We start from the raw sequence: 24014 nt of genomic DNA, 5'->3' as shown, positions 1-24014 counted from the left end.
CCCCCGGGCCCCCCACCAGCAGAAGTGCCTGTGTCTTTTTCTTGGGGACAGACCTGAGAAGAGAAGAGTGAAGAGAGGAAGTTGTGCAAGGCTGCAGGAAGGCTCTCTCAAGATAAAAAACGACCAGAGAATTACAGGCTTTAGGTCAGAAGAAGAAGATTGACCTCGAGGAGGAAGGGAGTCCAGAGAAAGCCTGGAGCTGGGGTCGGGCGTCAGTGCCCTGAAATGCAGGCTGTTTCCCACCCTGCCACCCTCGTGGGCCTCACCCGTGTAATGGAGATGAACGGAGTGGGGTACGCATGTGGAGGAGCTGCTCCGCGGCAGGCTGTCTGCAGGCTCTTAACCCTTTCAGCCTTGAGTTCGGGGTCAGAACTGCAGGAATCCAAAAGAGCAGCTTTCCCCAGCCATGCATCCTGGGGAACATTTGTCGTAAAAGATGCACTCAGATGACCATCCCGGTTCAGTGGATTTGCTCAGCACCACGTGCCATGTCCGTCTCTGTACCCACCCTGGGACACTCTGGGTGCCCGAGAACACGGAGGAAGCCCCAGAAATCCGCATGAGGGACCACTGTTGCTTTAACTTGCAGCTCCCTGAATTATTGTATGTTAACCCCTCCTACTGGAGGGTCAGACGGTAAAGCATCTGCCTGCCATGTGGGAGAGCTGGGTTCAATCCCTGGGTCAAGAAGACCCCCTGGAAAAGGAAATGGCAACCCACTCCAGTACCCTTGCCTGGGAAATCCCATGGACAGAGGAGCCAGGTGTGCTACTGAAGAGTCGGACTCCACCGGAGAGGCTTCACTTCCTCACAACCCCTCCTGTCTTCCCTTCCCCCAGGAGGTCTTTGTGATGAAGATGTAGTCGGGTTACATGCTCATTCTTGATCCTGCACGACTCTGGAGCAGATAGACTGTGTCCTGGACGCAGGGCTTCTCCTGCAGCTTGGTTAGAAGCCCAAGGAGAGCACCCTCCCTGCGGAGGGGGGCGGACGGTGGCTGCCCACTAGGAGCTCCACCTCTCAGCCAGCACGCTGGGGACGGGCAGCGTCGGATGTTTGTTGGTCTCCGCGGGTGAGCAGAAGGCGTAGCTTCAGCTTCATGTTCTTCTGTGAGGCTGGGGGAGCAAGGGGAAGGCCCGACTCGGTCCCAGAGTGCTCCCGGGTCATCAGAGCTGGCCCGAGTCATCCATATAACATCCGCGCTGTCGCCTCCTGGTCACCTCCCAACATCACCCTGAGTCCGGCCCCCGGGGTCAGGCGTCATCCGTCCCCTGGGTCCCTGTGGCCATGGCCCAGTTCTCAGAACAAAGGGCATCCTCGTGCATTTTATCAGTAGGCGTGTGGCCGCACCAGCAGGGCTTCCCAAGGCAGGTTCACGATTCATGGCTGGTTTTTCAGATCGTGGTGTAGCTGCAGGCTGGGCGGAGGCTGGGCCCAGATCCCTACCCACAGCCAGGGCTGTTCCGGTGCCCCGATTGGGCCTGGTCATCCTGCCCCATCAGGTTCATCTTCACACATGGAGACCAGGTTCTTATACAACATCTTTTGGTGATGTGCATCCACTCGGGCACCCTGGAACCCATGGCCTCCATAGATGACACCTGCCACTTGGCTCAGCTCTGGGGGGCTTCCGCGTCTCCCCCGCCCACCCCCAGGGGTTCGTAGTCCCCCAGGACCACCTGCTCTGTTTCTCGAATCCACCTGCTGTCATACCCGTGCACCGTCTCCTGGAGGTTCTCTGCCGTGGGTGCACCCAGCCCTGGGATGGACAACTTCCTCTCTGGGTGGCAGTATTGAGTGAGCAGCGTCCGCACCTCGGGCCAGCTGGTCTGCCTCTTCCTGCTGATTGTGGTGAGGCGGGGACGGCCACCCAGGTCCTCCTGCCACCATCACAGCTCCCCATCCCCAAGCCGCCCTCCGGAGAAGCGGGTGCCCAGTGCCTGCTGGTTTAGTTGACCTGGAAAATCTGAGCAAGTGACAGACTCGCAGCTGAGAACTGTTGACTCCGTGTTCTTGAGGGAGAGCATTGCCCATCAGACGGACTCAGCCAGTGTCTTTCTGTTCACCTGTGGTCACACGCCCTCCCACGAGAGGCAACGGGGCCTCAGAAGGGGTCGCGTCTGCCCCAGTCGCCTGTGGGGTCAGCTGTGCGCGGACACCAGGCTGCAGGTCGGGGGGCCCGTGGAAAGGAGGGGCACCCCAGTCTGGACTGGTGGGCTGGCGGGGTTTTGGTGGGAAGACGTCCACGTGGACAGAGAGAGGCTGGTGACTGCAGGATAACAGAGTCGGAGTGACAGGAACTGGTGTTCTGAGGCCTTCTTTGTGTATCCTTCCACCAGGGACAGTGCCTGCAGGGAAAGTCATTTTCCTGGTCCAGTGGTTGACTGGGTTTTGACTCTTAGAAACCCTGAGGGACCCTGAGGGAAAGGCCCAGGGGACACACGGGGGGCTGAGCATCGACATTTCTCAGTGCCCCCCACCTGTGGGGCCCACCTGGACTTCAGCGCCCGAGGGGTCAGAGATCTCAGGGGAGGTGAGTCCAGGAGACAGCTTGCTGGTGGTTTGGCAAGACCACTGGACCCAGAGTACACGTAGATGAGAGGTTTTTTTTTTCCTTCCAGTAGAAAGTAAATCTGATTTTTTTTTTCTTTTCCCTCTAAAAATTTTTATTAATACAAAAGCAGCCTTCATCTCTTGGAGTCCCTGGTTCGGGTAAAGTCAATCCCGGCAGCTTGGAATGGTATTGCTGCCAGAACATAACACGGCGGGGCTTGCTGGGTGGTCTGCTCGGGTTTCCAGCCCCTGGCAGCAGTTGGGGGTCGGGGGGGGGTTTGCATGAAGCATCCTTGTTTTGCCCGCTGTGCCAGGCAGTGGCTCCAGCCGCCTGAGGACAGCCCTGTAGGACGTGTCTGCCCTCCTCGCTCGCCGAGGGGCCTGGGATGCCCGTCCAGCTGGCTCTCTGGCAGTGACCTGAGGTCCCCACCCCAGGTCTCCCCTCCTCTGCACGGATGCGTGTCCATGTTCACGTGTGCGTGTCGGCTTGTTCTGCGTACAGACCACCACCCCCCCCCACCCCCCCCACCCCCCCACCCCCGCAGCTGTTGGCCTCTGTCTCTCCTGCCAAGCTGTTAAGGCCTTGCTTTTCACCAGCACTCCATCAGGCCCAGGGCCTGGGAGGATAAACAGCCTGGGTTTCAAAGAGCCTGCCTCCTAGCAGAGGAGAGGGGTACGCAGACCCTCCCTGAGTGAGGCCGTGGGGGCTGGGCAGAACTCATGGTACGTGTGCGGGCACCTATCCGCCGAAGCATCCTTTTCTGTCCTTGGGGTTTGTTTCCTTTCACACTGTGGGGGGCCGGGGGCCTCAGAGGGGTGCATGCCCACATCTGGCATGAGGGTTCGCTGGCATTCCCACCAGAGCAGTGGTCCCAGGGTCTTATCTGCCTGAACCCGGTCCACGGGAGTCCCACGGCCGTTGTTCAGATCTGCCTGTGTGGGCTGTTTATAAACACGGATCCCTGATAAGCGGAAGCCATTCAGGCACCTTTGAGCATGATTTCTGGGGATTTCTCCCAGCTGTTAGCATCATCAGTAACCAATGGGCCTCCCAGGGAGAAAGCAGACCAAGTTCAGGCTTGTTGCAGGCTCCATACCGGGCAGCCATCTCTCTGCGGTCCCTTCTCCTTGGCGAAGGATTCCGATGCAACAGGGGTCCCAGCAGATCGGTAGACCCCCTCTGCATCTTTGGACCCGGGTTTCAACGGGTTGGGCGAGAAAGTGGAGAATGAACAGTCTGGAACTTTCTGCAGCTCTCCATACACCACCTCCCCGCTCCCAGAACTTCCTATTCTTTGTGCAGTGGACACCCCTTTCCTGAGAGGCCTTGTTCCTCTGGCCAACTTTCTATCTCTGGTACCTTCCTGACCCCCCTTCCCAAGGTGGGACCCCCCCGAAACCTCAGCACCGTGCATCTTTGGGGGGGCCTTGGGGGTCTTGATGGACAGGAAGGCCTGGCGTGCTGCAGTCCGTGGGGTTGCAAAGAATCGGACACAACTGAGCGACTGAACTGAACTGGGGGTCTTGATGTCCTGGAGGGTCCCGGCACCCAAGAACCAGGGACACATAGAGACACACTCTGGGGTGACTCAGACTTTGCTGGTCTGAAATGCATACGATTCTTTGTCCTCATTAGGAAACTTAATGAGGTAACAGAAAGTAAGTAAGAAATGATTGCTTACGAAAGAATTCTTGATTGGGGAGGAAGGAGGCAAGAGTTTAAAAAACAAAACCGCCATCTCTTCGGAGTCAGGCACACGTGGGTTTGAGCTGAGCTCCTCCACTTACAGACCCTGACTCTGTCCTGTTTCTGACTTCCCTGAGCTTTGTTCTCTTCTCTGTCTAAGGGGAGCGATTAACACCTCCTAAGAGTCTTGTTTGTTTAGTTGGCTAACACAGGTGGTGATTAACGCGGAGTCTTGAGGCCTTTGGTTACGGAGAGCTGTAATTAATACGATAGTCGGGAATACATCAGTGTCTGCCTCTGTCCTGTATGTTTATTTTCACCGAGGTTTCTCTGGAATTTTTGGGTGTTCATTTCAAGACATCTTTTTGCCATTAGATTGAAAAACACAGCTTGTGAGTCACGGCCCGGTTTCTATCTGGAAGAAGACCGGGCTTGTTTTCATGGATGCTTGGTCAGATCCAGATCCTCATCGCTCCCTCCTTTAAAGGGGCTTTCCTTCTCTGCTAGTCTTTGTGTTTTTTTTTTTTTTTCAGTTTAACTGATTAGTTGATTTTTAGCTGTGCTGAGTCTTTGTTGCCGCACAAGCTTTTCTCTGGTTGTGGTGTCCTGGCTTCCGCTTGTGGTCACTTCTGTTGTCGTGGAGCACGGCCGTAGGGCGCGTGGACTTCAGGAGTTACGGCCCCCCGGGCTTTAGAGCACAGGCTTAGGAGCGTGACTCACGGGCTTAGCTGCTCCGTGGCATGTGGGGTCTTCCTGGATCAGGAATCAGACTGGTATCTCCTGCACTGGTCATTGGGTTCTTCTCCACTGAGCCACCAGAGAACTCCCCATCCCTTTTATGTAGTATGCAAATAGATGCTTCCAGAAACAGTCATTTTGCAGACTGTGCCGAGCCTGCTGGCGGCATAGAATGTCCACCCCCCAGGTAGCCCTCCCCAGGATTGACGCACTGCTTGTTGATACATGCAAGTCCTTGCACAGCGATGTTTAGAGTCGGAAATGTCCCCTGAGTGTACCTATCACACCAGCTTTAACTGTTGTATTTTGTCAGCTTTCTCTCATTGTGTACCTCTCTGCAGAATATTGTGAGAGTTTCCGGCGTTTTATCGCTTTATGGCATTCTAGTGTCCCCCAGAGACTCGATTTAGACAGACTTAATTATAAAAAAGTAAAAGAATGATCTTGTGGCTAAGGTTGTGATGTTTTTTACACCTGTGACTGTAAGGCACCAATCACCAAGATACACACGCAGCGGATAACAGCCACCACTCTCACTTAGCTGGTCTGTGTATCAGGAATCGCGCCAGGTGATTTTCCGTACTGTCTTTCTTACCGTCGCAGATGTCCAGCAGGATGGGCACCTCTGGTCTCTTGTCCAAAGAGCTGTGGCCCAAGCCCATCACATGACCGATCCTGAGCTCTGCCTGGACAGACCGGGGTTCCAGGTGTCTATGTAGCTTTGCGGCCTGGGCTGTGACGGGAAGTGGACTTGGAGATGCTGCTGAGACATTTCACTTTGTGCTTCCATCACTGAGAGGTCCGGTTTCTTATCCCCTTTGAGTTTTGATGTCATCTGATGTAAGTGCTTCAGGGTCTGTCTCAGGCATATCAGGTAGTGACCTTGCCTAGAGAAGACCATCACTTTTCTTCTATTTGTTGTTTAAAAAGTGCTTTTCAGGGAGCATTGGATTTCCGAGACCAGCAGACAGTAATGCAGGAGTGGACCAGCCCTGGGAAAGGCCGCTTCACTTTGGCATGAGCTCAGGGTTGTGTCTCCTACTGACTTTTCTGACTTACTTCAGATGTTCAGCCAGACGGCCAAGTTGAGGGGCGGGGGGTGGTAGCCAGTCATTGCCCGTTGCGTGAGAGGTCACTGCAGGAGGGTGGGCAGATTGACCTGGGTTCTTGGTGGGGGCACTGGGGCAGCCTAGAGGCAGGTGAGGCTGCGCTGGAGTCTGGGCTCTGCCCTCACTGTCTGGGGAAGCTGGCAGCTTCCTTGTTGGGGTCCTAGTTTTCACCCGATTGATGGCATCGTCATAACTTTCCTGCAAAAACATTATAAGCGCCACGTGAAACAGTGGCATACAGGGGACTGAGCAGAACCCTGATGTCTGGTGTGTGTTTGAGGAGTACGGGTCCCCAGCCTCCCTTGCCTCCCCGCTCCTCCCACCGAGCACACTGGCGTGGTGTTTGCCGACGTCGGGCACAGGGACCCAACCGCATCCTCAGCCCTGGTGCAGCAGAGGTACCCCGCAAATATTTGTCGAGTGAATATAACCTCTAATTTGGTTGTTGCCACGGACTACAGGGCAAAAATACAAAAAAACTGTGCTGGAACAATGTGCTTGATTTGTCTTTTTTTTTTTAATGCATCACTGCTTCTTCAGCCTTAAGGAAGATGTTTACAGATACTTCTCTGTTTTGTTTTTTTCAGTGCCTGAAACAGTATGTGGAGCTCTTGATCAAAGAAGGATTAGAAACTGCGATTAGCTGTCCAGATGCTGCCTGCCCCAAACAGGGCCACCTGCAGGAGAATGAGGCACGTACGGCTGGGGGAATCAGGGTGCACGTGCGGGGGCTCCCGAGTGAGTCAGGGGTCCCAGGCTCTGTCCAGGATGACCTGGCATTGTGTTCCAGCCCTCAGATGGTTAGACTCCTTTTTCTTGTGTTTCTTCCCTTAGATTGAGTGCATGGTGGCAGCTGAAATTATGCAAAGATACAAAAAGCTACAGTTTGAAAGAGGTAGGTGCCCCGGTGTCACAGCCGCTTACGACTCCTGTTATTGAATCTGGTGTATAAACTGGGTGGAGTGCTTCGGTGGATGCCACTGTGCATCATTTGGATGCACTGGACATGAAAACATTGATGTAAATTAGCCTTCTGAAGTTTGGCTGTCATTTGAGTTTTCTGCAGAGCTCACAGTTGAATGGCCTCTGTTGGGAGGCGGGTCTAGTTGGTAGCAGGGAAGATCCATGGAACAGCTTGCTTCTAGGGATCTGGGATTATGGGGGTGGTTTAAAGAGTCCCTCACGGGGCGTTATTCTCCAGCCAGGTTAAGGCCTAACAGTCTGAGGACTAATTCTTAGGCCGTCACAGAATTTAAAAGATAGGAAGCCTTCGAAGGAAGCTTGGAAGAAAGTCCCAAGGTCAGGCAGGGTGGAATGGTGATGGTCATCACCCTGACCACAGGTCTGTTGCCCTCACTGTCTGCTGCACGCCGACGGGGCCAGTGGGTGCTGGGGTCTTGTCTCACCAAGCCTCACAGCAGCCCAACAGGGTTGCCTGTTAGCCTGACACCCACAGAAGCTAACTAATGTGCCCTGGTTTCCATCTCTGGTGGGTGGAAGGGCATGGACCCCCTCACCCCTGCAGTGTCCCACCCACTGCTCCTGGCTGGAGCCAGGCTGCTGCAGTGTTAAGACACATTGATTGTCTGGGATGGATCTTTGTCTTTGCTGTCTTGAAATAGGCCATGTTCATGTGTGTGTGTGTTAGTCACTCAGCTATGTCCGACTCTGTGACCCCATGGACTGTAGCCCTCTAGGCTCCTCTGTCCATGGGATTCTCCAGGCAAGAATACTGGAGTGGGTTGCCATTTCCTTCTCCAGGGGATCTTCCCGACCCAGGGGTTGAACCCAGGTCTTCCACATTGCAGGCAGATTCTTTACGTGTCTGAGCCACCAGGGAAGCCCCACGCCAGATTCATAAGATGGCATTATTCTATGGATTTTGTTTGATCTTGTTTTCATGTCTCTTCTGGACCTCGGGCTCATCTGAAAAGAAGCAGAATAACAGACGTGTGTAGACAACGCTCTGTATGTAAGACTTTATTGTGAAGATGCTGTATCTGGATTCTAAAATTTCCGGGTGGGTTATTGAGCAACTGCTGTCTGTACCCCACTCTTCCTGGATAGGCTCTTAGTGGTATCCTGACTCTGGCGTTCATGAGAGATGAGCACAACCCTGGGCTTCGTGTTTACAGGAAAGCACTGTCAGGATGGGAATGGAATGCGGAATAGACCCGAGCAGTGTGTCCATAGACTCCTTGTTTAGCTGAATGTGGAAAGTTTTTTTCTCCTTTTTTTTTTTAAAAAAGAAATGCTAAAGATAGCTGCATTTCCTCTTGAGACTCACTTTTCAAGGCAAAAAAAAAAAAAAAAGGTAATGTGTGGCCAACCTAAAAAAATTCATACAGGAGTTCTGATGACATTGAAATTTGTTTTCAAGTGCTTATTTATTGAAATGCCATATATTCTTTGGTTTGGGGCAGTTTATAGCTTAAATATATGGCCATGTGACACAAAAGTTGGTATGTAGAGCTATAAATTTGATTAATTTGGATTCCTGAGGCTGTGAGCCTCTTCTGAAAACATTTTCCAGAGGGAATTTTGACAGAAACTGGCAGTTATTTGGGTTAGAAGAAAATGAACTTTCTATGACATTGAATTTAAAAATGCAGCTGGGTAAATGTTCCTACCTAATAATTTTAACTGTTGTTATTTCTTCTGTACTTTGACTTAGTCAAAGAAGTTTTTTTTTTCTTTTGCATAGTAATGAACCCAATTTGACTTAGGTTAGAAAAATATCTCTCAAAGCTATCACTTTAGAATATTTTGCTAGCGTTGTGTTCAAAGCAGCAAAAAAATACAAACAGGACTCAGACTTAATAGGAGCAGAGACCTGTCTGAATGGAATATGAAAATGTTAGACATGAAACAGAGCTATTAATTATAGCCAGTCACTGAGTAAAGGCACTGGTCATAGCAAACACCCTCTTCCAACAACACAAGAGAAGACTCTACACATGGACATCACCAGATGGTCAACAATGAAATCAGATTGATTATATTCTTTGCAGCCAAAGATGGAGAAGCTCTATATAGTCAGCAAAAACAAGACCAGGAGCTGGCTGTGGCTCAGATCATGAACTCCTTATTGCCAAATTCAACTTAAATTGAAGAAAGTAGGGAAAGCCACTAGACCATTCAGGTATGACCTGAGTCAGATCCCTTACAATTATACAGGGCAAGTGAGAAAAAGATTCAAGGGATTAGATCTGATAGACAGAATGCCTGAAGATCTATGGATGAAGGCTTGTGACATTGTACAGGAGGCAGTGATCAAGACCATCCCCAAGAAAAAGAAATGAAAAAAAGGCAAAATGGTTGTCTGAGGAGGCCTTACAAATAGCTGTGAAAAGAAGAGAAGCGAAAGACAAAGGAGGAAAGGAAAGATATACCCATCTGAATGCAGAGTTCCAAAGAATAGCAAGGAGAGACAAGAAAGCCTTCATCAGTGATCAATGCAAAGAAGCAGAAGGAAGCAATGGAAGGGGAAAGACTCTCTATCTCTTCAAGAAAATTAGAAATAGCAAGGGAAAATTTCATGCAAAGATGGGCACAATAAAGGACAGAAATTGTATGGACCTAACAGAAGCAGAAGATATTAAGAAGAGGTGGCAAGAATACACAGAAGAACTATACAAAAAAGATCTTCATGACCCAGATAACCATGGTGGTGTGATCACTCACCTAGAGCCAGACATCTTAGAATGTGAAGTCAAGTGGGCCTTAGGAAGCATCACTGTGAACAAAGCTAGTGAGCTATTGAGTTATTTCAGATCCTAAAGGATGATGCTGTGAAAGTGCTGCACTCAATATGCCAGCAAATTTGGAAAACTCAGAAGTTGCCACAGGACTGGAAAAGGTCAGTTTCTATTCCAATCCCAAAGAAAGACAATGACAAGGAATGCTCAAACTACCACACAATTGCACTCATCTCACACACTAGCAACGTAATGCTCATAAATATCCAAGTTAGACTTCAACACTATGTGAACTGTGAACTTCCAGATGTTCAAGCTGGATTTAGAAAAGGCAGCAGATGCAGAGATCAAATTGTTAACATCTATTGGGTCATCGAAAAAGCAAAAGAGTTCCAGAAAATATCTATTTTTGCTTTATTGACTATGTTAAAGCCTTTGACTGTGTGAATCACAACAAACTGTGGAAAATTCTTAAAGAGATGGAAATACCAGACCACCTGATCTGCCTCATGAGAAATCTGTATGCAGGTCAGGAAGCAACAGTTAGAACTGGACATGGAACAACAGACTGGTTCCAAATCGGGAAAGGAGTACATCAAGGCTGTATATTGTCACCATGCTTATTTAACTTATATGCAGAATCCATCATGTGAAATGCTGGACTGGATGAAGCCCAAGCTGGAATCAAGATTGCTGGGAGAAATATCAATAACTACAGATATGCAGATGACACCACACCTACGGTAGAAAGCAAAGAAGAACTAAAGAGCCTCTTGATGAAAGTGAAACAGGAGAGTGAAAAAGTTGGCTTAAAACTCAGCATTCAGAAAACTACAATCATGGCATCTGGTCCCATCACTTCATGGGAAATAGATGGGGAAACAGTGAGAGACTTTATTTTTTTGGGCTGCAAAATTACTGCAGATGGTGATTGTAGCCATGAAATTAAAAGACACTTGCTCCTTGGAATAAAAGTTATGACCAACCTAGACAGCATATTAAAAAGCAGAGACATTATTTTGCCAACTAAGGTCCTTTTAGTCAAAGCTATGGTTTTTCCAGTAGTCATGTATGGATGTGAGAGTTGGACTATAAGGAAAGCTGAGGGCCGAAGAATTGATGCTTTTGAACTGTGGTGTTGGAGAAGACTCTTTAGAGTCCCTTGGATGACAAGGAGATCCAACCAGTCCATCCTAAAGGAGATCAGTCCTGAGTGTTCATTGGAAGGACTGATGTTGAAGCTGAAACTCCAATACTTTGGCCATCTGATGCAAAGAGCTCATTTGAAAAGAGCCTGATACTAGGAAAGATTGAAGGCGGGAGGAGAAGGGGATGACAGAGGATGAGATAGTTGGATGGCATCACCAACTCAACGGACATGAGTTTGAGTAAACTCTGGGAGTTGGTTATGGACAGGGAGGCCTGGCGTGCTACAGTTCACGGGGTCGCAAATAGTTGGACTCAACTGAGTGACTGAATTGAACTGAACTGAGCAAATTCTAGATGGGATCAGTGAAGCAGGTTTCAATTTGCTCTCTCCCTTTGAAGTCACCTTCAAATGAGGATGGTGACTGGTGGAAAAGTGACAGTTTACATCATCTCCTGACAACATTTATTTACTTAAAAAGTGCTTTGGTCACAGTCCCAATACTCTCTCCATTTGTACATCTCATATCAGAGCCTTATTTTAACCTGAGCGTCCACACTCTTCCAGCCAGGGTCCTTGGGGAGCAGGACGCTGGGAGGGAGGTTCTGGGAGGAGGTCTTTTCTGAGCACTTCATCTGCCAGCTGTAAGACCCCCAAAGCTGGGAGCCACAGGCTCCCTAGGAAGGTCCTTCACTTGCTCACATGCCCCATGGCATTCACAGGAGTTCCTCTTTGGACACTGACCGTGCCATGCTTCAGGGTTTACTTACATTTCGGGGCAGTGGGAGTGGAGCGGCATCAGAAGGGATGGAGGACACACTGCCCTGCACAGCGTGCTTCTCAAAGGACAATTGTGTTTAAGAAAGAAGAACACCTTCTACAAGAGTCTTGGGCTTTTCGATGAGTAGGGCTGTTAGGGACTTAGTAAATTTCTATTTATGTATCTATCTCTGAGAGAGGGGAGCTAAGATTTGTCTCTTCATCTTGTGCTCTGGCACACTTCTTCTTGCTTTGTTTGAAAATATGTACAGATATGTGCATGTATACATACTAGATACAATGTGTATAACATAACATATTGGCTATAATGTATCTAGTGTGTAGTATATAGTTGTGGTCATATACATATAGTATATTTAAATATATAGATGTGATGGAGAGATAAATAGGTAGATAGGCAGACAGACATCGATATGTATGATATACATCCTGGAAAGAAAAGCTATGCTGTTGCCCAGTGTGGATCTTCCTGTTGGTCGGGTCCCATCTTGCACACCCAGCGGGCGGACTCCAGCAGCAGAGGGATCTTGTAGAATTTTAATAGACATCCGAGAGCAGAGCCGGGCTGTGCTCTCGGGGTGCGGGGTGCCGGCAGCACTCAGGAAGGGGCTCTGAGCTGGCAGCTCAGTGGGGTGGGGTGTTTGCCCACCGTCTGCCGCAGGGACTCTCTCCTGTGGGGATGGGCAGTGCCCTGTCACAGCTCCAAGAGAACACAAGTCACACAATGCCAGTAGTTACCATGGAAACCCTAACTAGGTCTCCTCTGCTGCTCACCGCATCCTGTAATCAGGGCTACACGTGCAGAGCTGAGAGGAGTGACCGGGAGATGCTGCCCAGTGGTGAGAGGCAGCAAGAGACCTTGGGAAAGCCGGTCCCCTCCTCATGGCACAGGCTGCTGAGAGCAGGAAGGGGGCGCCGTGGGGACGGGAAGGACCTGAAATGGGCAGTGGTGTCCTCTTAGGGGCTCAGGCGGACCCGCACTGAAGACTCTGTCAAGTCAGCCAGGAAGCCGACCCAGCGGAGGATGTAGCTTATCTGCACGCGTCCTGCCGTCTTTGCAGGCTGAGCGCCCACATCTTGCAGTGCCGTCCTTGGGGGGCCGTGCCTGTGGGGGCCCCATGATGTAGTTGAGGCAGGTCCAGGCTCATCCAGCCCGGAGCCTGAACTGCTGGTAGAGAAGTCCAGATGGGGGCAGGGGAGGGCTGCCAGGTAAAAGGCACAGCACTCTGGGGGAGCAGCCTTTGGATTTCCTGCCCCCTCCCCACTGTGCCCCAGGCCACCCTTCATCCCTCTGTCCTTCTTTCTCCTGCCCCCTCACCCCGGGAACCTGCAGACCGCTGTCCCCACACGCGTGCATTTTCCCCACAAAACCACCTCCTCCGATCTGACAGCCAGAAACAGTCTTATAAAAGCAAACACTCTCAGCTCATGACAAGACCTCATTTTACACATTCACTCACCACTGAGGCCTCAGGAAGATTTTATCTTATTATCATGAACATTGATGAGAAAGTATCACATTTTCCTGGATGCCAGAGTTCCTTTGTATTAGCAAGTCTTCTAAACCTTCTACTGGACCTATCGGTTTGATAGTTTTTGTGCTATTGATTGTGCTCAATCGCTTTAGTCATATCCAACTCTTTGTGACCCTAGGGACCATAGCCCACCAGGCTCCTCTGTCCATGGGATTCTCTAGGCAAGAATACTGGAGTGGGTTGTCATGCCCTCCTCTGGGCGCTCTTCCTGACTTAGGGATCAAATTTGCATCTGCCTGTATCTCTTGGATTGCAGGCAGATTCTGTACCCACTGAGCGACCTGGGAAGCCCCTAGGTGCTATTGATTAATTCACCTTTTTAAAATAGGGTAGGAGTCAGCCAACCATGGCTGGTGGGCCATATGCCTGGCCCCTGGCTTGGCATTATAAATAAGGTTTTATTGAAACACTCCTTTACAGATCAACACAGCTAGCTGCCTTTGTGCTACCGAAGTAGAGCTGAGTAGTTGGATGGAGACCTCGTGGCCCTTAAAGACTGAAATACTCAGGGTCAGAATTAGATGATAAGGTGGTTTTCAGTCTGTTGGTACCCGACAGGAACTTGAGGGCTGAATCTGGCTTCCAGTCCAGGGAATGTGGCAAACACATGCCTGTTGAGGAGCAGCCCAGCCCACCTGCAGCCCATGACAGCCGCAGCCTGCTGGGGGTCCCAGTGTCTACACGTTCCGTCTCTGATGTGGGTGAACCGGCCTACTCCAGCATTGGCAGTCACATGGCCGAGAAGAGCCTTTCATTGCTTCTAGGTTCACAGTGAAATACAGTCCGTTCCTTCTCAAGAGTGACCCTGGTAATAGCTTGCAAATCAGTGGCCGACTTGGAGGCCTTTGCAAACACCCTGTAATCCTTTGGCCTCCTCGCCTTTGGGTTCCGGTTGGGTGCTCCCTCCCGCCGCCCAGCACTCAGAGTCCAGTCACACCGAAGAGAGGGCCATGGGACCCGTCATCCGGCTCACTGTGGTGGGCGGGACAGCTCAGGACCCTCTATTTAAAGAAACGTGAGATGTGGACACAGATGTGAAGGCATGCGAGTGTCACGGGGTCCTGTTTTTCAAAATCAGCTTTCTCACCAATTTCATTAAATCAGGCTCCACTTCAGAGGGAAAACCGGCTGTCCAAGAATGAATTTCACACAGTCCTTAGCTCAGGGCTCTGATGTGAATTTGGGATGGAAACTGTTGTAGGCGGATGCGCCCTTTGATGAGAAGAGCCAGACATCTCCTTTTCGTCTTATCCTTCTGTCCTTACCCTACATTTAGGGGTGTCCACAGCACACCCCGCCCGAGGCTGTGAGCCTTCAGACGGGCTGCTGTGGCAACGCTGTGTCTCAGGGCAGGCAGGTGGGGACAGGAGGCACTGGCTGGACCATGGGGTTTCCAGAATGGGGCTCCAGAACCTTGAGGACTCTGGGGGTACTTGGGGGTTTGCTCTCCCCCCACGCGAGTGGGCTGGGGAATGGGGAATGGCTGGAGGGAGGAGGGGCACCCAGGTGGGTCCCAGATTCTAAAGGGCATGTTATGTCTGACCTTGATTTTCTTTTCTCCCTTAAATACAAGAAGCTGTATGCTGACGTGTCCATCTGTTGTAAGCCCCACCAGTTCCCTGGTCCTGCAGACTCTGACTCGCCCGTTTTTTTCTCTTTGTGTCAGAGGTGCTCCTGGACCCCTGTCGGACTTGGTGCCCAGCGTCTACCTGCCAGGCGGTGTGCCAGCTCCAGGAGATGGGGCTACACACCCCCCAGCTGGTCCAGTGCAAAGCCTGTGACACGGAGTTCTGCTCTGCCTGCAAAGCCAGCTGGCACCCTGGCCAGGGTTGCCCAGAGACCATGCCCATCACCTTCCTTCCCGGGGAGACCAGGTACCTTCCAGCGTGTCTTTCCTGGTCACCTTGTGCTAATGAATGAAACAGAACCTGTTGAACTGGTGCATGCCTCACAGTGCAAGGGTCTCAAGCTTAGGAAGACCCCAAGGGTATAATCGTTTGTTGGTGGTGGTGGTTTAGTCACTGCGTCCGACTCTTTTGCGACCCCATGGACTGTATTCTGCCAGGCTCCTCTGTCCATGGGATTTCCCAGGCAAGAATCCCGGAGTGGGTTGCCATTTCCTTTTTCAGGGGATCTTCCTGACCCAGGCATCAAACCTGCGTCTCCTGCATTGCAGGTGGTCTCCTGTGTTGCAGGCAGATGCTTTACTGCTATGCCACCAGGGAAACTTGGGTAATTGTTTGGAAGCTCATCGGTCCTCAGATAACCTTGTAAAGTGATGACGTATTTAACCCTTACAGTCACTATGATGCTTGTGTAAGGTCCTACAGTCAGAATGCATTCAAAATGCCAGAATTGGCTCTCAATTTCAGTGAATCTCTACTCATGAATGCTTTAGGTTCTGCACGGTCTGCTCAGTTCTGTGGGGAATCACGTTCCCCTCGGTAAATGCCGTGGGTTCATACGATGTAGCGAATTCACCCCATAATTGGTGAATTTGAACCACTTCTTCAGAGGACTCTGTGCATTTTCAGCTGACATGAAATTTAACAGCATGGGCTGGGCGTCCTTCTACAGTTAAACCTAAGAAGATACCTAGCTTGTCATTTTGTGAGCAGCATAGAACCCTCGCTGCCACTCACTGGGCACTTCACACAGGCTTGCCCTGCCCAGGGCCTTTCATGCATAATCCCGTCTGCCACACTCACACCAACCAGAAGCTGGGACTCAGAGAGGTTGCCACCCAGCCCGTGCGCAGAAGAGCCACACTCGAACTCAGGCTTCAGCCCGTCCACGCTTACCCCCGTGGCCTGCCCAGCCCTCTCAGGAAAATGATTTTGTACAGACGCCAAGTAGATCTAAGTAAGTGATTAGCATGTGTGTGTTTTTGACATTTTTTCCCTTTGATAATAACAAAAAGCATATCATGTATTATCAACCTTTTGGAAAGTATACAAATATATGAATAAGGACATAAAATTTGACCATAATCCCATCACTCAGAGACCTCCCTTCTAAGCCTCTGCCCTGTTTTCTTTGGTTTGTCTGTACACATCTAAATTTAGATCTGTGCTGACCTTGCTCATTTTTCCCCCCACCATTGCTGATTCAGTTTTTTTAAATTTTTTTGGTGATTATTTTCCAGAGTTTGAGATTCTTTGGTTTTGACTTATTTCACTTAATAGCAAGTGACCTCATAACAACCCACTCCAGTATTCTTGTTTGGGAAGTCCCGTGGACAGAGGGGCCTGGCTGGCAGCAGTCCCTGGGGTCTTAGAGGGTCGGACACGACTGAGCACACACACAACCTCAGCCCCTCTAGTTGAGCTCGTGATTGCGGGGCAGCCCCTGCCGGCAGGTCACCCCGGAGCCTCCATGCACAGCCTGACGGGGTCTCTCCCGCTTTAGCTCCGCTTTCAAGCTGGACGAGGACGATGCGCCCATCAAGCGCTGCCCCAAGTGCAAAGTCTACATCGAGCGGGACGAAGGCTGTGCCCAGATGATGTGTAAGAACTGCAAACACGCCTTCTGCTGGTACTGCCTCGAGTCCCTGGATGTGAGTACCAGTTGGGTGGGGGGTGGGGCTTCGTGGGCCAGGCTGAGCAGGAGGTGTGGCCCAGCCGCTGCACGGTGACTCAGGGGATGCTCCTGGGCCACGGAAGTCATGCCGACAGGTGTTCATTCTGTGCCTGTGAAAATATGAGCTCATGGGATGCAGTGGTGTCAAAAGACGGGAGTTGGTACAGGAGCTCCGAGAGCGCAGGGTGGGCTTCAGCCTGGGTTTTCAGGGAGTGGGTAGATCTCAGCATCTTAGGTTTCCGACTGTGGGGCTGTCTTAGCTCAGGCTGCTGAAACAGAATCATCCCCGCCATCAGGGAGCTGAAACTGGTTGCTGATCTCTCGGTTGTGGGGGCTGTACGTCTGAGTGCCGGCGGGCGTGGGTTCGGGACCCTCTTCCTGGTGTACAGGTGCCCGCCTTCCTGCCATGGCCTCACCTGGCAGAGAGAGGACCCTCTGGACCCTTTCCTGTTCTTGCAAGGACACAAATTCCATCATGGGTGCTGCAGCCTCGTGACTTCTTCTGAACCTGATCACCTCCCAGAGGCCCCACTTTCAAATCCCATCACACTGGGCAGTAGGGCTTCCCCATAGGAGTTGTGGGTGGTGGGGGGAAACACAAGCAATCCATCACAGGGACCATTCCTGGAAGAGCAAGGATGAGGGCCGTGGATGCCCGGGACGGAGCAAGTTGCTTCAGTGACAGTCGTGTCGCCTGCAGGGCCGAGGAGCATACAGACCCTCTGCCGTCTGGCCTCACATGGCCACCTTCTCACAGGTGTACCTCGTGCTGTTTGTCTCACAGGGAGATCCTGCCAGGGCACCATGCCCACCCCATCTCAAATCCCTGCCTTTGCTGGAGCTCCCAGGCCTAAGGCAGACCATACTTCTTTCCAGCTTCCTGTTCATGTTCTCATCTGTATCAGGAGTGGGCATCTTGCTGACATGATGACATTATGGCTCCAATTTTATAAGAGTTTATTTGTACATCTGTTTCTGAAGTGTGTTAGTGGCTTAGTCACGTCTGACACTTTGTGACCACATGAACTATGGCTGCTGGAGAATGGGATTCTCCATGCCAGAATTCTGGAGTGGGTTTCCATTCCCTTCTCCAAGGGATCTTCCCAACCCAGGGATCAAACCTGGGTCTCTCGCATTGCAGGCAGATCCTTTACCGTCTGAGCCACCTATGATCAAATAGAACTAATCATCTATTAAAATGATTGTAGTTGGTAACAGTCAAAGCCTATTGAATCATATGTCATAAAGGGATGGCTTTATATTTATCTGTCCTTACAGCGAAGGTGTGTCTGGGATGGATCCAGCCCATCCCATAATAGTATTAAGATTTAATTAGAATAAAAGGAGGTCGGAATGGCCCCGTGTTTACCTTAATGGGAGCTCACCTGTCTGACAGCCGCTCCTTCTCATCCTGACCGTCTGCAGTCAGAGCATCATGTCTGGGTGAGTCTACTATTGAGAGGTTATCACAGGTGATTCAGCTTTATACATCCTTGCAGAGAAGGGTCAACTCGGGCCGCACAGGTGAAGAAGAAAGAATTCTTAACAGTGTGCAAAGTGGGAGAACTTTGAAAGTTTGCCTGTCCCAAGATGGACAGGTCTAGAGACTATCAAGAAGAAAATGAATGTCTGTTTGAGATGGACGCTTGAATAAGCTAACAGGTCTGTAATTCAAAGGCCACCTATAAAAATACTATACAGATTGCTTCTTTCTGGTTTTTCATTTCAAAAAGCCTGTTGCCCCTTTGTTAACTTTAAGTCACTAAAGGTATAGGAGATCTTTGTGTAACTGAACAAATCTGGGGAGTATATTGCCATCTTTCTGTCCTGGAGGTTTCCTTTCCCTTTCCTAAGCAAGTTTAATAAGTCACTTTGGCAAGGTTAATTTTCTCTAACTTAAAACCAATAATAGGTTTGTTCACTGACTTTATGCAATGGGAAGGGGATATTTTGAATGATATCTGAAGCTTTACCAAGTCCTTATGGTCTTCAAAGTCTATATGTATATGGTTTCTCTATGTATTATATATATATGTGTATATATATATATATATATATATATGTGTGTGTATATATATATATATGTATATAGGGCTTCCCTAATAGCTCAGTTGTGGAGAATCTGCCTGCAATGCACAAGAACTGGGGTCGATCCCTGGGTCAGGAAGATCCCCTGGAGAAGGGAATGGATACCCACTCCAGTATTCTTCCCTGGAGAATTCCATGGACAGAGGAGTCTGAAAGGCTTACAGTCCATGGGGTTGAAAAGAGCCAGACACGACTTAGTGACAAACACTTTTCAGTCTATACATAGTCTTTCTATATATCGGAAAGATCCCCTGGAGGAAGACATGGCAACCAATTCCAGTATTCTGGCCTGAAAAATCCTACGGACAAAGAAACCTGGCGGGCTACAGTCCACAGGGTCACAAAGAGTCAAACATGATTGAAGTAACTTAGCACATAGTCTTCTATATTATATAATTCTATATATACTCTATATATCATACATAGTCTATTATATAAATATATGATATATAATTTTACACTTCACTGTATTTTTTTTTTTGAAAACTGATCATTATTATATTATCTACTCTCTGTCCTGCAATTTCCCATTCCTTATCAACTTTTCCTAAAAGGGAAAGGAAGTGAAACACTAGTTTTAATTACACATTATCAAACCTCCCAGTGTATTCTGGGGGTAAGTATTAGACGTGGACAGACACAGAGCCGGACTTCCAGAGAGACCATAGCTTTGCTGTGACCTCTCCTGCGACCTTGACATCCTCTCGGCCTGTCTCCCTTGAGCCCAAAGCTGTTCCCTCTCTGCTCTGGTCTCTGGAGAGACACCTTGTCTGTCCGTCCATGTGTCATCGGACTCAGTTCTAAAGCACAGTTCCTGCCAGCTAGAGGTCCCATTGTTTTCAGGCTCCCAGGGACCAAGGCAGCAATTTCCTCCTCGAAAGCCAGCATCCTCTAGGCTAGGAGTGTCCTGTTTTTCTCTGTAGATGAGCAGCTGCTGCCTAGTGACCCTGTGGCCACAGAAAGCAGACCCTGAAGGACAGGGAGTCTGCTCTAGGGCAGTCAGTCAAGGACAGTAGTCGTGACTCTAAGTGTGTGAACCAGGTCTGGAAGCAACAGCACGTCCAGAGCGGAGACAGGGCTGGCAGGTCTCCCATCTCTCCCGGGGAATTTTCCTTCCCTGCACCAGCTCCTGAGCACCCATGTGCCTCACGGAGTTACCCCTCATCTTCCGCCGCTGTCTTCCATCCTGGTCCTCACCCACCCACCCAGCTGGGCCGGGCCCCCAGTCCTCCAGGGGAGGCCCTGGACCACACCCGCTCATCTGCTGCACTGCTGATCCCACAATCACTACTTATAGTCAGGGGGGACCCACTCACTTTCTTTCTTTTGGGGGCAAGTGAATCGTTACTATGTATGAGGTGCAGCCTCTGTGCTTTGCTCTGCATACCTCTGTTACTTCATCCAGCCGTCCCCAACCTTTTTGGCTCCAGGGACCAGTTTCGTTTAAGATGGTTTTTCCATGCACGGTGGTGGGAGGGTGGATGGTTTGGGGATGATTCAAGGGCATTACATTTATCGTGCACTTTATGATTATTGCATCAGCTCCTCTGTAGATCATTAGGCATCAGATTCTGGTGTGAGAGGTGGAATGATTATTTCCTATTTTTAAGAAGCCCACGAAGGTTAGCGATCTTTTCCCAAAGCCCCGAAGGAGTGAGGAACAGACCCATCATCCATTCTCGGGTCTTTCAGACTCCAAACCCCAGCGCGTGGGTTAGACTGGCCTCTGTCAGGCAGGCCCGACTCAGTGGGACAGGAAGTCTCAGGCCTTCCGTGGTGGGGCTGCTCTGAGTTCACTCATTCGTCTCTGAGCACCTGGCCACTGAGCTCTATTGCCAGCTCCATTGTTTCTGCGTTCACCCAGGAGCTTGATGCGGCTCCTCTGGACAATGTGAAGGAAATGTTCACACTTACCACCCACCTGGGTTCCTGGCAGGCCCTGCGGTGCTTATTCCCCAGGCCTTCATTCAGGAACTTACGGTCACAATGAAATCACTGTTACATTGTGAAAGCATCTTCCAGCGCTTTTGTCAGGGGGAAAGCTTTCGTTTCATTCAGGAAACGTGCCATGAGTGTCAACAGCCCCGCTCTGCAGGAAGTGGGGGACTGCCAAATTGAGGCCCGCAGAGTCCGTGACCCCGAGGAGTTGGTGACCCCCGGATCGAGAAGCCCCCGGTAGCACTAGGTCCCTGTGGGTGGTGCCGCAAGGCGATGCGTGTGGGGTCTCTGGCAGCCCCTCCGGGGATGGGGGTCGGTCCCTGGGTCCAGGGGCATCGAGGGTGTGGGCATAGCTGATGGAGAGTTCACTGACCAGGCAGAGGGCAGAGTGTGGGAGGCGGGCCATCTCCAGAGAAGAGGATATGGTGAGGAAGGACATGAGCTGTACGTGGCCTGGGCCTGGCTGAGGTGGGGGCTGTGACTGGGGCCTCCGGGCCGAGATGGAGGTTGACCTCCATCACAGGGGCTCATGGCCCCCAAGCGCTGGTCCACGGCAGGTTGATGAAGCTCACGCAGGGCGTCTGTAACCCGGGCCCACCCTGGACCCCGAGTCAGGAGCTGCAGCCCCCGAGGGCTCCTGGTGACTGTAACAAGCAACAGGGTTTGAGCAGCTTTGCCGGAGGAGATCCCTGAAGACATAGCCGATGGGCGAGACAGCACAGTTCGCCTTGTGTTTCAGAAGACAAATCCAAACAGTATCCAAGAGCCTCCGGAGCAAGACTTTGTGAAGAGCAGCCTGGCAAAATGAGACCCCGGGTGAAAAGTTAACCTCCGTGGTATGTGAGTGAAAGAAAATAGAATGAGGAGTTCAAGGAAGAGACAGTGCCCAGTGGACACAAGTCATCAGAAACGGCTTTGAGAAGACATCCCCGGCCGGCTGAGCCGTGTGGTCGTCTCCGCCCATGTTCTCCTGGACAGCTGGGGGGCTGGGACTGGGGGTAAGGTGAGAGGGGGCAGGCTGGGACCGCCCACCTCCCTGGAAGGCATCTCATTACCACCCCCTGAAACCAGAATTTCCTGCTGCTCCAGGGCCTATTCAGGCTCCAGGAGGCTGACCTATGAGATCATCAGACTGGATGCCGGCAGTTCCCAGGACCAGAGGAGGGCTCCCGGGCAGTGCCACCCATTGGGATGCTAAGGGACACCATCATGACCAGTTCTGCCCAGCTCCAAGAGGAATGGCTTCCTGTCTCAGACACGCTGGCCCAGGCTTATTTGCTCTTCTCTCAGAGAGGGGTTCTGTTCACGCTCTCGGTTGCATGAAGAAACAGCATGGGCCTCCCTTCTGTGCTGCTTGCTGAGCTGGTTCTCCTTGTGGGTGATAGGAGAGAAAACAGCCCTTCCTGTGAAGGAGGACCAGAGGGGTTTGTGCAGAAAACAGCCTCCTGCACCTCGGTTCCTGCTTGCTGAAGTCTGGGTGCCAAGCTCCGAGCCGGCGATGTAGTTACCGAGGCTGACGTTGCTTCAGGGGCCTGACTCCAGGAGCCCCTGCTGGTCTGGTGAAGACTCCCAGGTGATTAGAGGTGGTGGTGGCGGTGGGTGGGTAGGACGTTTCCGCCAAATCAGAAGGGAGTCTCCTCTCCGTTCTAGACAGTCGGGGGCACTGTGGACGGAAGACTGGTCTCCAGCCAGCTCTTGAGCCGTGAGAATGTTTTCTGGTCTGAGAGGAGAAGCACTTTCTGAGTGAGAAGGCTGGCCCTAGAGGCCGAGGATGGACCATACACACACCGGAAGTCATCTCATCTGGGAGTAATTCTGCCAGGGCGGCAGGAAGCCGGGAAGGCAGGGATTCCAGGGAAGAAAGCTCAGCCCTGGGTCTGCTGGCAGCTCCCGGAGCGGCCCAGCCTCTGACCTACTTCTTCAGAAGCCCTGCATCAGCGCGGATTCCTGGAGCCGGAGCCAGGCTTGGACCAGGGCCGAGGTGAGAGCAGGGCTCCCTCTCGTGGCCTGTGAGCCTTTGGTCACGGATGATGGAGGGGGCCAGGAGGCCAGGCTGACTACGGCCCCTTCCGTGAACTTGCTTCCTCTGCTGTTGTCCGTGTTCCCTCGTTTTGAGTGTTTTTTTTTTTTTTTTCATTTAACAAAAAGGTTTATTTGGAATGCTGCTGCTGCTGCTAAGTCACTTCAGTCGTGTCCAACTCTGTGCGACCCCATAGACGGCAGCCCACCAGGCTGCTCTGTCCCTGGGATTCTCCAGGCAAGAATACCAGAGTGGGTTGCCATTTCCTCCTCCATTATTTGGAATAACTTTCTTTAATAATTCTACATTTTTATTCTGGGGAATGCACAGGTATAGACAAGACGGTTTTTACCATTTATTGAAAAGGTGTAGTCTTTATAGTAATTTTTGTATTAATTAGTTTTTTGTATTAGTTTTTGTATTAATGAGTTCTTTGTTTTAGTAATTCTACATTTTTATTCTGGGGAATGCACAGGTATAGACAACACGGTCTTTCCCATTTATTGATTTAAATGTGTAGTCTTTGCAGTAATTTTTGTATTACTTTTTTTTTGTATTTTTGTATTAATTAGTTTTCTGCATTCATTTTTATATTAATTAATTTTTGTATTCATTTTTGTATTAATTAGTCTTTGTATTAATTCAAAAAGATAAGCCTCTTCTTTCCTGTAAAGAATTCTCACTGCACTTGAACTAAGACTCTGGAGCGCTCAGCAGAGAGGAGTCTGGGATGGCCAGCCAGAATCAGTCAGTCGGTTTTCTTTCTTCTCAATCGGATACCTGAGATAGGAACTCTAGTTCTAAATATTAGGAAAGGAAAGAGAGGGAATATGGGAATATGACAGGCTGCTGCAAACCTCGGGAGCAGGCGGGACGCGCTGAGCGGAGCGTGCTGTCCCACGCACCTCTGTTCTTTCTCTCCCTCCGCAGGACGACTTCCTCCTGATCCATTATGATAAAGGGCCCTGCAGGAACAAGCTGGGCCACTCCAGGGCGTCTGTCATCTGGCATCGGACACAGGTAGGAGGCGGCGCGCCTGGGGTTTTGATCTTGGGGACAGAGCCACAGAGAGAGAGAGAGAAACAGGACCTGTGTGTGTCATTTCCAGGAGACTTGCCAGCTGGTCAAAGATCTCTCATATA

At 50.7% G+C, this 24014-nt stretch overlaps 1 protein-coding gene across 7 annotated transcripts in view; it reads left to right on the top strand.

The window, feature by feature from the left end:
• Nucleotides 1–24014, top strand: part of RNF144A (ring finger protein 144A) — a 123004-nt gene that overhangs the window by 88211 nt on the left and 10779 nt on the right. For 6 of the 7 annotated variants that reach the window (XM_043469431.1, XM_043469426.1, XM_043469430.1 and 3 more), the window contains 5 exons: nt 6675–6779; nt 6922–6982; nt 14914–15121; nt 16656–16803; nt 23803–23892. In XM_043469431.1, the coding sequence (XP_043325366.1) occupies nt 6931–6982; nt 14914–15121; nt 16656–16803; nt 23803–23892 (498 nt within the window). In that variant the 5' untranslated portion in view covers nt 6675–6779; nt 6922–6930. The remainder of the gene's footprint in view (nt 1–6674; nt 6780–6921; nt 6983–14913; nt 15122–16655; nt 16804–23802; nt 23893–24014) is intronic. The other variant, XM_043469425.1, reaches the window with a different exon arrangement.

This window comes from Cervus canadensis, chromosome 5, assembly GCF_019320065.1.
Source record: "Cervus canadensis isolate Bull #8, Minnesota chromosome 5, ASM1932006v1, whole genome shotgun sequence".
NCBI classification, from domain to species: domain Eukaryota; kingdom Metazoa; phylum Chordata; class Mammalia; order Artiodactyla; family Cervidae; genus Cervus; species Cervus canadensis.
The sequence above is the reverse complement of the archived record's forward strand: the minus strand, read 5'-3'. Positions and strand labels throughout refer to the sequence as shown.